Source organism: Gymnoscopelus braueri (genome assembly GCF_963280865.1).
Source record: "Gymnoscopelus braueri genome assembly, chromosome: 4".
NCBI lineage: Eukaryota > Metazoa > Chordata > Actinopteri > Myctophiformes > Myctophidae > Gymnoscopelus > Gymnoscopelus braueri.
In genome coordinates this window covers 17,410,133-17,424,563 of record NC_137605.1, presented here as the reverse complement: position 1 = coordinate 17,424,563, position 14,431 = coordinate 17,410,133, and the positions used below count along the sequence as shown (strand labels likewise).

Sequence of the window (14,431 nt, the reverse complement as noted above, 5' to 3'; positions counted from 1 at the left end):
CAAATTCATCATACAAAACTGTGTAACACAAAAGTAGTGAAAATAGCCAATCTACAAGCTCACAACGCCTCGCGATGTGAGCTTGTAGATCGGCTATTTTCACAATATTTTCAAATGTTTTTATAATAATAATAAAAAACGAACGGTTTTGGACATACAAGGTTTCCCCCCGACAGCGACGATATGTCAGTGTGAACGCGGAGGAGAAGCCTACAACTACAGTACCATGTTGAGCGTGTTCCGTCCCACTGCCCCCACAGGTCGTATCCCTCTGGGGCCATGTTCAAACACCGCGCCGTCTGACCTCCTGGTCGACCACAACCAGCCCCCAAAACGTCCACTGGACTCACACACGATAACCTGCAGGTTAAAAACCATTAAAAAGTAATCCACGTTGGAACACATGGAAGAAATGTCAAGTTGTACATGAAAAACATCAGTACAAATGAAGGTTCAAAGAAAAATAGATGACAGATGAAAAACAAACTAGCAAGGTGTATGTGTGCATGCGTGCGTGCACGCACGCACGCGCGCACGCACGCACGCACGCACGTGTGTGTGTGTGTGTGTGTGTGTGTGTGTGTGTGTGTGTGTGTGTGTGTGTGTGTGTGTGTGTGTGTGTGTGTGTGTGTGTGTGTGTGTGTGTGTTACCTTGGTAACCTGGGGGCTCTTGGCGAGGTAGTAAGATGCCGCCAACCCCCCGATCCCCCCTCCTAACACAGCTACCGTCTTCATTCACTATACACACACACACAGACAGACAGACAGACAGACAGACAGACAGACAGATACGTTAAACAAGAACAAGTGCAGAGTACTGTAGTGCAGAGGTTTCTCAGCACAGTACGTTGTGAGATATTTTGAAGCGCTTCCTCAAAGCAAATACAATCGTATTATTGTATTAATGAATGGGTGCTGTCGTGCTGACTTCATCATCATGATGATCATGTGTGTGTGTTGTGGGGTAGGGTTGGGTTGTGTGTGCTGTGGGGGCGAGGTCTGTTGATAAGAGACAGGCAGTTTTTTATCGGTTTCATTCCGTCCCTGCAGTCCTACTGTAGCCTACTGCAAAATAACATGGTGGCTCAGATAAGCATGTAAATATAAACGTTAGAGAGAGAGCGAGAGAGAGAGAGAGATCCTGTTAGGACAGAAAACCTGTAGCCTGTGCACTAGAGGTGCTCCTGCTCATTGACAAGGGTTTGGAATAGAAACCTTGTTTCATGGTTTTAGGATGAATGCAGATGTAAAAGACTGTTTGTAGAGAGAAAACATCACCGTACAACTGAACATGAAGCTAGAGAAACTAGACAGACAGACAATAAAACCTGATGAAACATAGTAGTGTGTGACCTGTTCCCTCTTTGAGCACCATTATAAAGAGAGACAAACAGCCTAAAGAGCAGTGGTTATCATTCAACATTTTAAGATCAAGGACCCCCATAACTCTGAGAGTATACAAATGGAACCAAATGGACCCCTCTCAGAGTTACAGACCTGTAAAAGGCGTCAATTTTTGACCCCTTGAAGGATCCTGCCCAGATAGTCCCTGTACCACACAGTGTTGACTAGCCCCTACGGAACCTCTCCCTCCGCTGTATAGCTCCGAGATGAGGTTCCTCGTTGTTTCCTGCCGTTTGCGGTCGACATTGTTGCACATTTTCCACTTTACATGTTTCTTACCCCTTTCTGCACATCGTATCCAAAAAGTAAAGCATTTGCGCCACTCTCTCAGATGTTTTAAGTTCTAGCGGACCATAAAAGCTATCCAACGAGTTGAAGAAAGTATTTAATTTGCCTCGGTTTTCATCCGGTTCCATAATATTTTGCATTAGAAGATGCAATTCAACATTTGACCAGTAGGGTAATCAGTAATGTTATCTCTACGGGCGCAACTCTTGCGCAATGTCTTAAAAACATGTAACCGGATGAAAACCGAGGCAAATTAAATACTTTCTTCAACTCGTTGGAAGCTGTTATGTTCCGCTAGAACTTAAAACATCTGAGAGAGTGGCGCAAATGCTTTGCTTTTTGGATACGATGTGCAGAAAGGGGTAAGAAACATGTAAAGTGGAAAATGTGCGACAATGTCGACCGCAAACGGCAGGAACCAACGAGGGACCTCATCTCGGAGCTATTTAGCGGAGGGAGAGGTTCCGTAGGGGCTACATTATAAAGAGAGACAAACAGTCTAAAGAGCAGTGGTTATCATTCAACTTTTTAAAATCAAGGACCCCCATAACTCTGAGAGTATACAAATGGAACCAAAATGGACCCCTCTCAGAGTTACAGACCTGTAAAAGGGTCAATTTTTTGACCCCTTGAAGGATCCTGCCCAGATAGTCCCTGTACCACACTTGTTGTTGACATGTGACAGGTAAACAAAGACCACCAGGCACCAGGTGGTCTTTATTTACCTGTCACATGGCAACAACAGTCCAAGGCTCATCATTTGAAACCCCCGCCCGACCCCCCGGTAGGTACTCTCTAACTCAGGGGTGTCAAACTCATTTTGGTGTCCGGGCAAGATTGGTCAAATGGTGACTTGAGGTGGGCAGACTGGGCACGCAGACACGGAGACACGCATGCACGCTCATGCACATTCAGTTATACATCATTGTTTTTCAGTCTGTTGTCTCAGTCACTGCTATAACTACAGCATATCACTTTAAAAAAATGTATGAAGATTATATACAAATTAATTATGAATTAATTTGTATATAATAGTGTCCCACTGGAAGGAGACCCCGGGGCAGACCAGATGGGGGGATTACATCTCCACACTGGCCTGGGAACGCCTCGGGATCTGTTGCCCCCGCGACCCGGCTCCGGATAAGCGTTTGAAGAATCGATGCATGGATTATTAAAAAAATTATAAATATTTTCAGTAAATAGCTACAGTACACAACATTATTTTTTTGAGGCCTACTATCAGCAATGCAACTCAGACAATGACTCAGTCGTTTTTATTGAACAATAACGACAATTCAGAAAATGTCAATGAATCAAAATAATGACACTCAATGCTTTTTTTTCGGTTTTAGAATAGAAAAGAAATAACCCTAACAGTAAAAGCTCAGGTCAAAACAACATCATTTTCTTTTGTTTCTTTTTTTTTTACAAAAAAATGATGTACCTGACATCTCTTTGCTTTAACTGACCTGTCAACATCAGGGACCAGGTTCTGAGCAGTAGTAACTTTCATAATGTAATAATTACTATAAAATCTCCATGTCTCTTCAGCTCTTTATAAACAAAAAATGCATATTTATTTTTTCTATTCTTTTGTCTTTGTTTTAGCCAAAATGTATTACTTGCACTACATTTTAAGTGACCTTTTTACTTTTGGAAAATAATATTGAAGAAACTGTTAACTGGTTAATGTGTGTACTGTCACTTTAAAAGCGCAATTTATACTTCATCGTACAACAGTGTCACGCACCAAACATGGCCGATCTCCAAGCTCACACCGCGTCTGTTCGCACCACGTTGTGAGCTTGTAGATCAGCCATTTTCGGCAACGATAGACTGAGAAGACAGCGCACATTGAATATGTCACAGTCACACTAGGCGACACTAGTCATTCATTCGCGTTTTTAAGAGTTTCTTAAACAGATTATTATCATTTGGATTATTAAAATTGTCAACGGAGACAGAGGACGAGTGAAACTTTTGAGCGTTTCACTCGTAACGGCCGTTATTCCACCGCACATGTAAACGCAACGACACAACCACCCGTACAAATGGAACCAAATGGACCCTTAAGGTCCTTGCACACTGGTGCGTCTTTTCGTTGCGTTTTTTTTACAACAATGAAAAAAATTGAAAAAACAATGAAAAAAAAAAAAACGCAACGAAAAGACGCACCAGTGTGCAAGGACCTTTACGGTCCCCTTAAAGAAGCGATGTTACGATGTATAGTGAGCCAATAAAATTCCTCGTCCTTGTTTACCTGGGCAGCGCTGGTTAGCAGGGATCTATACACTTTTAGACTGACATGTTTGTGCCAGCGTGGGTGATTAGATTTATTTCTTGATCTCCTCTTGTCTTGATTGTTTAGACATGACTTGGCCATTGTTCTCACAAAACAAGTTTGGCCACTATTAGACCTTCGCAGTCAGAGGCAAGGGGGGTTGGGGGGGATAACTGCCTGCCGGCTCCGCCGTTTCTTTTGTCTTTTTTTTCTCTCTCGTTTTTTTTCCATTAGAGCTAGTATGAAAAGGTGTTTTTTCAAATCACTTCGCGGGCCGCAATGGACCTTTCCGCGGGCCGCAAAATGCCCGCGGGCCGCGAGTTTGACAAGCCTGCTCTAACTGAAATGCTCTACAGCTACAATTAACACTGAAGGACGATTCTTAGTACATAAACAGCGCTACAAACGTCAATAAGAACGCTCTCTTTTTAAACGGCACACATCGGAACAAACGATAAAAGGTGACCTTACCGGAGTGGGTTATATCCATAGAGTTATAATGGTTATATCATGACAGGATAGTGACAGAACCTACAGAACCTTCTGTGTTGTACAACAGGAGTTGTTACAACACAGCGTTCTGTCAAGTCCTCCAAAATAAAAACCACACTTCCGGTACCATTTCCAAAATAAAAGCTACTACCATTACTGTACGCTATACCTCTGTACGTCCCTCATTAATACCACTGCCTCGGGGGTTAAGCTTTGACTTATAATATGGCGAGGAGGACCTATCATTATTCAGAACCGTTTTGGAGTGTAAATGGTTTTGGTTATAATCATAGAGTAAAAAATATCTTCCTGTGTCGTACATATTCTTCTTAGTTGGTGAATGTTCAGTTATGGCCGTTACTTCCACCATCTGGTGGCCTGACAGAGAAACTGCACTCTGCAATCTGAAAATATCTTTCAACCTTTTCATCATGATTGATGACCAACAATTCAATAAGTCACATTTCCTTCTACCCAAAGCAGATGATGTATTTCTTATATAAGAGATCTGTACCATGATGTTTAGGACAGTGCTTCTCAAACCTTTTCATGTAAAAAAAAACACCAAATTCATATGTATTTCAACCATCCCCCATCTGAAAATGTTTTGTGCCAGGGACCCCCAGAAGCAAAGATTTGTGTAGCCTATCGATAGTTCCCAGAAGTTAGCAGCAAACACTAGCAGCACAGTAGAAGTCGCAGCAGAACAGACCGTTTGTGATGCACTGAATCAATTTAATATGCAACTCAAAGTATCCGAGGTCTACTTGATGATCAGGCGTTTTGGACTTTTTGTTGTTGGCCCTCTCTCTCTCCATCACTCTGACCAAACCAAACATCGTTGCACTGCAGCTGATTTCACTAATAAATATACCTTCAACCAGAGAAAGGGGTGTTATTAGCAGTCTCACTGTTTCCAGTTCAAATCTGCTGCCGAGCCAATCAAACGAAGCAATGGAAAATGAACCGGAATAGAAAAAGGGTATGCCACCTCCTGGAAACCTGGGACTACAGTTATGACCTTCAACCAGAGAAAGGGGGTAGGTTTTAGTTAGTTAGTATTAGCTGCAGTGTTTGGTTGAAATATAGATTTCACATAAGTGGACACCAATGGGTTAAAACATAAAAAAAAACAAGCACTCATTGTTTCCTGTTGAGCCAGCATCTTTTATTCACACCTCAGAATTCTGACAACATTTCAACATCACTGCCTGAACACAAGTGCTGCAAGACCCAGAGTCTATCACACACTGGGGTTAACACACACACACACACACACACGCACGCACGCACACGCACACGCACACGCACACGCACACGCACACACACAAGACATGTAGGTAGTACAGTCATGAAGCGTTTCTAACTTTCACTGACTTATGTCACTGCATAGATATGAAAAGAATAAGGGCAGGTTACACACGCAACCAAACACATACACACACACACACACACACACACACACATTCACATTGTAAACATATAGTGTAAAATGTATCCTCATAGAAGCATATTGTATTGACCGTAACCGGGGTGTCACGCTGAATTCACCACTGTGCGTGTAAAAGCGGAACGACCCCTGCTGTGGATCACAGCTGGTCTATAAAAAGTCATATGAACTGATGCAGGATCAAATTAAAAGTTTCTAAAGCCTAATTTATACAGCCTGAGCCAAGATGTAGCTCATGCCACATTATCCACGACTCGGCTCAAACAGTATAAATTTAATTTGGCTTAACAGTCCGGTTACAAACTTTAGAACAGAAAAGTCTCTCACATGTACTGAAAACTGAGGTGGAGTACAGAAAGAAAGCAACGGTAAAAAATAAAACGTACGTGATTAAATACAGAAACATGCGGTCACTATTCGTTTGAATCAAACGTACCTTGTAATGTTTAAAGTGTGCTCTGTCGTATGAAGGGCCCGCATGCCCGAAAATGGCCGAAAAATATAAGCTCACAATGCAATGCGATGCGTTGTGAGCTTATAGATCGGTTATTTACGGCACGTGACACCGTCGCACGACAAAGTTTAATCAGGCTTAAATCAAGCCGAAGACAAGCTACTCCCCGTCTCCCCCGTAGAGGTCAAATCCTGCGGTTCAATGACACCGGCAGGCATGCAGTGCTTCTCAAGTGGTTTCATCACATTGGGACTGGGATTTATAAGTTGACCGTAAAGACTCCCAATACATTTGAATAACACAGTATTCCTCAGTTGTACTACTACATCTAAATGCACCATTTAGTTCTGTGGCATCCTGTCTGATCATCTCAATGCTTGAGACATACTGTACGACTAAACAGTCAACTATGAATCAAGTTAGACAGACTGCACACTAAACCCAGACAGACAGACAGACAGACAGACAGACAGACAGACAGACAGACAGACGGTGGTCGTGTGTATGTGAGTCTAGCAGGTTATAGAACAGAGGTAAGCATTAAGACACAATGGTGAGAGTAGGGAATGTCGCTGTGGACAAACTTCACAGCTTAATACAGACTGTAGTTCAGTGCCTACTGTATAATGTGCTTATCAGCATGGAGTGGAATGTATAGCAGTTACATTGTTTTCCGATCACAGAGGGAGTCTGAAACGCCTGGAGTCACAAGGATGAGCACGAAGCCACCCGCCGCTTGCCGAAAAAAAGAACAGATTTTCAATCTTGAAGCTTGAAAATCTGTTCCTGTTGCCGAGTGACACAGTCGGGATTACCAAGCTTCTGTCTGGAACTTTGGGAGTTTTTTTTTTCTCCTGTCACATTCCATCGTCCCTCTGAGGACGTGTGCGTTCGGTGAAGGGGCAAGGGTTCTCCCTGTGAGTCCACACCTTTCAGACGCCCTTTACACCTCAAGTGTTTATGGAGAGCAGACAAGTTCAGTATTTATCTGTGTGTTTGACTGAACAACGGACAGGTCATCAAAGTACATCTACAGAGCCTAACATGAATATTACGTTGCATAGAGACCAATTCCTTATGGCTAATATCTTAAAGAGCAGAACAGACTGACACACCGCACGCACACACATGCATGCACACACACACACACACACAGAGGGACAGGTACAAACAGACAGGCCACTTATAAAACGAGAAGGCAGTGTTACTGTACACCTCACAACGTGCAAACATGCGCGCACACGCACACGCACACACACACACACACACACACACACACGCACACGCACACGCACACGCACACGCACACACACACACAACAAACTATCATTGGCAGCTCACAGACTAAAGAAGACCAGCTATACTGTTGTATCCTGGCATTGCTGGAAAACAGGGATCAAACTAAATAAATACAAAAAAATTAATCCAACAAAAACCAAAACAATGAGAGAAAACAAAACTTTAAAATTATGCCTTTGCTAATTTAAACTCTACAAGTCTGTCTCCTCACTAATAAGTTGTGGGTGAGCCAGACACTTTTTGTATAGTCTCTCTCTCGCTCTCTCTCTCTCTCTCACACACACGCACGCACGCGCACACACACACACACACACACACACACACCTCTATGTACACATACTACTGAGGCAGTCTTCTGTTCTGGTCCATTCCAGTTAAATCCAGTCCATTAGGTCCTTACAGCCCTGTTTTCCACCCAGTCCTCTGAGCTCCCATCCGCTTCCATTCTTCCACCCATGGCGTATCCTGGGCATTACATGTTGATAGCAAATGGTATCAGTAAAACCAGCCCATTAAGTCAAACCAAGCCGGTTCTGTTCTTTTATAAGACACTTCGTCCTCTCTGTGACTATACCGCCCTCGTCTGGCCCTCTCCTCATTGGTCCAGCTGTTAGTGGTGTGCTGAGTTGATTGGCTGGTGACAGCCTGGTCCCTTGGCGCTGCCTTACAACCAGTATCTGTGCTTGTGTTGATAATCGGTCTCCCAGCAGAAGCCCCACAGCCTCTTTACAAGCCGGTGACACTTCTACCGAGCTGCCAGTCAATGACAGTTTGGGGGCAAATTGTCTGAACGGCGTTTCGAGCGATGAGTTGACAGCTAAACAGTAACAACAGAGTTGAGACGGGTGACAGAAACCTCCTTAAGAATGCTCAGTCTCGTTGTGGTCTCTGGGTGTTAAAAGTCAACGAGACCTGCTAAGAGTCTCGGGACCCGTACATCCAACTCCTCTTAAGAGGAAGGAGTTGATGAAGCTCTACACTATGTCTCCCTGCTGAAACATTTCATCTGAAGGTCTCCTTCCAGGGCGAATTACAGCAGCATGAGTGAGCGGGTTTCGGTTGAAACGTCACACTTCTACCGGGCTAGGGATTGAAACGAGGGCTGTTCTGTACTACAGGACAGTCACTCTTACCCACTACGCCTCCCACCCGGCAGCCTCCCTCGTCATAGAAACTGAGGTTACTCAGGCACAAAACTGCATTTACATGCAGTGTGTCCTATGTTCTATGAATCCCCGCTGAACATTCCCCTGCGCAGAACTCAGTCTAAGGCCGTGGCGTCCACTCCATATGCCATGGAGGGTGTATGTAGGTTTTCATCCCAAGCAAACACTACATCAGCTGATTAATTCACAAATAATTATACCCCACCCTCGTTGGTTAAATTAGTGCTAATTTATGAAATTATCTGGCGTAGTGTTTTGTTGCAATGTAAAACCTCAGTCCCTTCATGACACGTGACTTGGACACCACTGATGTAAGGTATGAACATGATTATCCACAAAACAATTAAATGTACATAATAGCTGCACTCTATCATTGTTGCAGTGTGTTTGTACAGGGGCGTGGTTGTGTTATCAAACTAACTACGTACCAATAGGAGAGCAGGGCATTAGCACTCCTCTGAGCAGTGGGATGGGACGCCACGCCCTCCTACTGCTCTGAGATCAGAGCTGTCTTAAGGAGTTCCCTGACGGCTCAGACTGTAACTCTGCAGGCAGCAACAGACATCGTCGCAAAAAACATCACAGGTTCAAATCTGGGCTTGTGACATCCCGTCTCTAAACTGTGCTGTCTGACGACGCTGGAACGCCTTTAAAAGATCTGCCTTGTTTCTTTTTTCCCCGTTTTTCTTTTCAAAGGAGTTGTGGTCTAGCAGTAGGACCTGGTTTGGTTCCAGGGGGCTCCAGGCAGACTGCCCTGTCGGACCAGCCCTCTCTGGCCCCTCATGGCCTGGGGATCAGGGATCATCTCCCTCCTGGGGGGGTAGTGGGGTTGTGGTGGAGGGTAGTGACTCGTGTGCTGGGGTTGGCTCTGCGGGGGCGGCAGAGGGTAGTTCCCTCTGGGACCCCCAAAGGGAGCAGAGGGCTGGTGGGAGGGGTATGAGGAGCGCTGGTGGGGGTAGGGGGGGCCCTGGTACCCGGGCCGGGTCGGGTAGGCATTGTGGTCGGCGGCGTGCGCCACCGCCGCCGCCGCCGCCTCCTCCTCGGAGCGGTGGAACCTCAGGACCTGATCGCCGGAGGGCAGGACGTCAAACACCTGCCGGTACCGCTGGCCGCCCGCCGAGGCGGAGCGCCACCACGCCTCCCCGCGCTGGGAGGCGGAGTGGTGGTAAGGCGGGGGAGGAGGAGGGGGCGCGTAGGGGTTCGGGGGGTGCATGTGTGGGGGGGAGGGGGGGGAGGTGGTGCCTGGACCTCTGCTGCTCCTCATCTCCTCTCTCTCCTCTTGCGTCATCTTCTCTATCAGCAGAGCGGCGATGTCCTGGCCAGACATGGGGGGAGGGGTGGCGTCGCGACCCCTCGACCCTGCGGGGGGGCTTTCCCCCGACCTCCACTCTCTCCCCTCCATCGCTCCTCCTCCTCCTCCGTCCTCCCTTCTCTCTCCTCTTTCTCTTTCGTCCGTCCGTCCCTCCGTTTCGGGGTTCGGGGCTCGGCGACCGGCGTCTCGATCCGGTTCCGAAGACGTGGGCGTGGGTTCGGGAGCCGCGGGGGAGGGGCTGAGAGACGACGGGGAGGGAGAGGAGGAGGAGTCTCTCTGGTCCTGATCGGGAGGAGTGAGGAGCAGCGGGGAGAGGAGAGGGGATGAGGGATCTGGAGGAGGTTGAGGAGGGTCCAGGTCGCTGGTGGCCCAACCTCGACTTACAGGAGCGGAGGAGGAGGAGGAGACATACGGAGGAGGAGGAGGTTGAGAAGAGGAGGAGGAGGTGAAGGGGTAGTTGACGTAGACGGGTTCCGGTCGTTCGGCGCCGGGCTGCGAGGCCCCCGGCTGCGCGGAAGCGTCGTCTGGCTGCGAGCGGTAATACACCCGACCGTTCTGGAAGTACGGGTGGAGGGGGGCGGGGTGGGGCGGGGGCGCGGCAGGAGTCAACGCGGAGGAGACGAGCGGGGAGAAGGAGGTGTTGGCGAGGGGGTGCATCTCGCTGCGAGCGGGCAGCCGGACCGACGACGCCGTCTGCCGCTGGGGGCGGGGCCCGTTGTCATGGTTACGCAGGGAGTGGGAGGCGGCCCAGGCTCTGGTCGCGTCCGACGACCACAGCTGGCCCCGCCTCCCGCCTTCCACCCCGCCCTGGTAGCCGTGGTAACCCGGGCCGCCGCCGCGGGACAGAGGTCTGCCGCCGGGGCGATCGCAGAGGAAGTCTTCTGACCGCATGTTGAGGTAGGCGTGCCGGGCGTAGCTGGGCGGGCCAGAGGGGGAGGGGTGGGGGTGCGGGTGGAGCGGCAAGGGCCCGTCGCCCTTAGGAGCTCCGATCTCATAGTAGAAGTTCTCCATCTTCCCCTGGTCGTCTACGGAGGAGGAGGAGGCCATCGGGTGGAAGTTAGTGTGAGGAGAGCCTTGATGGGAGGCCTACAGGAAGACAACAGAAGGCAGAGACAAACATTGGTCACTGGCAGAACTGAGATAAGAAGACACGGACTGAACATGTGGTGTTGACATGTAGTAGTGATACAGGGACCCACTCTTTACAGGGACAGAAATGACTTATACATCAACTTTAAACAAAGGCAGCTGTATGTCTGTTAAACAACTTGGACACCTGCTGGTCTAGGATCTGATCCCACCAGAGCTCTCTCTCCATTGTCTCTCTCTCAGCTTTCTTACTGTCGGTCTCTCCTACACCGTCTCCTTCTCAGCTTTCCTACTGTCTGTCTCTCCGTCACTGTCTCCCTCTCAGCTTTCCAACTGCCTGACTGTCTCTCTGGCATGCCAGACTAATATCACTGAGTAGATATAGGTCTGGAATCTCTGTGTGGAACCTGCATTTCCGAGGGGCAAATGAAAAAAATGCCTCTGGTGATAAACCCGCCCCATATTTGCATACTGGGCCCTGATTGGTCCCTCACAACTTCGGAGGGAGAGAAATCCAATTTCTATTGAGAGGGGCCAGACATTTTTGCCATGGCAGATTCGTCTGGAACCAGGCTATGTCTGTCCTACACTGTCTCCCTCACAGCTTTCCTCCTGTCTGTTTCGTCTACACTGTCTCTCTCTCAGCTTTCCTACTGTCTGTCTCTTCTACGCCGTCTCCCTATCAACTTTCCTACTGTCCGTCTCTCCTACATGGTTTCCCATGTTCCCCGTCCTCCCTACAGTGACGTACCAGTGCGGAGGCGGGTGGTGGAGGGCAGGCAGAGACAGGCTGGCTAGCGGCTCTGGCAGCATGGTACCTAGCCAGCCTGTCTGGAGCTCCACTCAGACGTTCAGAGAACGCCCTGGCCAGCGGGGGCTGGCCGCCCGGATCCCCCACCAGACGACGCACCCTGTCGGCGTCCAGGGACCGCCGCAGCTCCGACCTGGCCAGAGGGTTATGGTCTCGGGGCTCCCTGGTGGGCCCAGAGGCCACCTGGAGAGCCAGGTCTCTGTTCCTCTGGGACGGGGGGTCTCTCTCTCGCTGGGGGGCCACCAGGTCCAGAGGTTTGGGCGGCACCTTGGGTCTTCCAGGCTGATGAGCGATGGCCTGGGACAGGGGTGAGCTCTCAGACCTGGAGTGATGCATCTGGGGCTGGGAGGACTGGGGATACGCCATGGACTGGGACTGGGAGTGCTGGCAGTGCTGCAGCTGAGCCTGGGGTGCTGCGGAGATGTTCTGGGTGGAGACGGAGGCGGACACCGCGGTGACGGCGGCAGGAGAAGCCGCGGTCGTGGTCTTCTGATGCAGATGAGGGGCGGAGAGCTGGCGGCCATAAGCAGGAGGCTTCCGCCTGTCCGGCTGCGAGTCGGGGGGACTTCGCCTGGAGCTATGGCTCTGATTGGTGTAGACAGGGCTGGGAGTGTGTTCGTCTCCAGAGGAGCTGCCTCCCGATAGGTCGGTGGCTACAGAGTCAGAGACGGACGTCTCAGAGGACAGGGTGCCCGTGTCCTGAAAGATACACAAACACACGAACACACATACAGAGTGGGAATGAGGGACATTTCAATTTACCGACATTTGCAACAGTGCCATGATGGCACAAAATGAGAAATCAATAAGGAAACAATCTGAGATCAAACTAATACAAGCATCTACAGTGACTTGTGCAATGTGACAATGTACTGTTCTCGAACTGAGATCATTGGTGTTTTTAAAGGGAAGTGCTATTTATTCAAACTTTATGGATTCTTTGATGCTTCTAGCTGTTATGCTCAATTTATACTCCATCGTAAGACGGTGTCACTAGCCGGAAATAGCCAATCTACAAGCTCACCTCACCAAAAACAGGCAAGCTATAAGCTCACTGCCAAAAATACAACGCAATGCGTTGCATGAGTTTGTAGATTGGCTATTTTCAGAAGTGACACCGTTGCATGACTAAGTATAAATCGAGCTTTAATGGGTTAGTAGTCAGCCTGAACAGGGGTTTAAATCCCACAACCACTGACCCATACAGAGAGAACAGAACCTGACCTACATACACTCAAACACACCCCCCCACACACACACACACACACACACACACACACACACACACACACACACACACACACACACACACACACACACACACACACACACACACACACACACACACACACACACACACACACACACACACACACACACACACACACACACACACACACACACACACACACACACACACACAAGGGTGACTTTGTCAGCTTTACCAAAATTTGTAAAACTACATTTGAAGCAGGTTTTGAGAGTGAGCTCTTGGGACACGCATTCAGTAAAAGGTAAAAAATCTGTGAAGTGGCCCTTTAAGTTAACCTTGGCCTCTAGTTTGACAGTGGTAACCTCTTCTCCCTCCATTGATAACTACACAGCACACATGTTCCATGCAGGCTCTGACAAAATATCCTGTGAGCACTGAGATGCTCAAGCACTGTGAGTTGAAACCGTGCGCAATGTGGCTGTGTCAGCAACATTCTGCAGACAATGTGTAAGTTTAACTAATGACAGCCTTTTCTAACCAGCAAACAAATATTACTTCCCTGTTCCCCTTAATATTTAGACGGGAGATTCGATCTCTGGATATGGCACAGAGATTGGCAACAAAATGGTAAAACAAAATGCAATTCTAATTCCTTTTCATTAGAACCACTTAGACTTAGCCGTAGCGGTAGCCCTGCAGTGTGTCAAACCTGTGAACCTACTATGGGTCAATACAGTTCAAACTATACCTATAGACTGCAGTATATACGCCCACTGGTTTCTTAACCCGTGGGTTAAGACCCAAAGGAGGGCCTTAAAATCTGAAAGAATCACAGACACAGTAACTTGAATCGAGGAATATCCTGTTATCTAAAAAACATAATGGATTCTAAATAAAGCCTTTTTTATTTTTGCTTTTCACCCCTTTTTCTCCCCAATTTAGTCGTTATGCCAATTAATTCCTCCTCTTGTCACTGCTGTTATATCCTACTGACTCAGTGAGGAGCCAAGTGTCTACTTACAGGACACCTGACAAAGACGAATGCACCGCGGTGGATTTGAACCCCCAACCTCTGCGGTGGTGGGCAGGCACTTTACCACTGCGCCACCCGAGCGCTGAAAATAATGGTTCCCTGAAGGTGTTTATACAAAGTCACCTTCTGAGAAACCACT

At 48.0% G+C, this 14,431-nt stretch overlaps 2 protein-coding genes across 9 annotated transcripts in view; both read right to left on the bottom strand.

Moving 5' to 3' along the window:
* ppox (protoporphyrinogen oxidase) overlaps positions 1-4,561 on the bottom strand; it is a 14,387-nt gene extending 9,826 nt beyond the window's left edge. The window contains exons 1-3 of the mRNA XM_080426457.1: positions 4,445-4,561; positions 652-738; positions 226-360 (exon numbers count right to left, since the gene is read on the bottom strand). Coding sequence (XP_080282583.1) covers positions 226-360; positions 652-735 — 219 coding nt within the window. The 5' untranslated portion in view covers positions 736-738; positions 4,445-4,561. The remainder of the gene's footprint in view (positions 1-225; positions 361-651; positions 739-4,444) is intronic.
* Positions 4,562-9,292: 4,731 nt separating this feature from the next.
* Positions 9,293-14,431, bottom strand: part of arhgap33 (Rho GTPase activating protein 33) — a 57,967-nt gene continuing 52,828 nt past the window's right edge. For all 8 annotated transcript variants that reach the window (XM_080426929.1, XM_080426927.1, XM_080426931.1 and 5 more), the window contains exons 26-27: positions 11,987-12,745; positions 9,293-11,232 (exon numbers count right to left, since the gene is read on the bottom strand). In XM_080426929.1, coding sequence (XP_080283055.1) covers positions 9,541-11,232; positions 11,987-12,745 — 2,451 coding nt within the window. In that variant the 3' untranslated portion in view covers positions 9,293-9,540. The remainder of the gene's footprint in view (positions 11,233-11,986; positions 12,746-14,431) is intronic.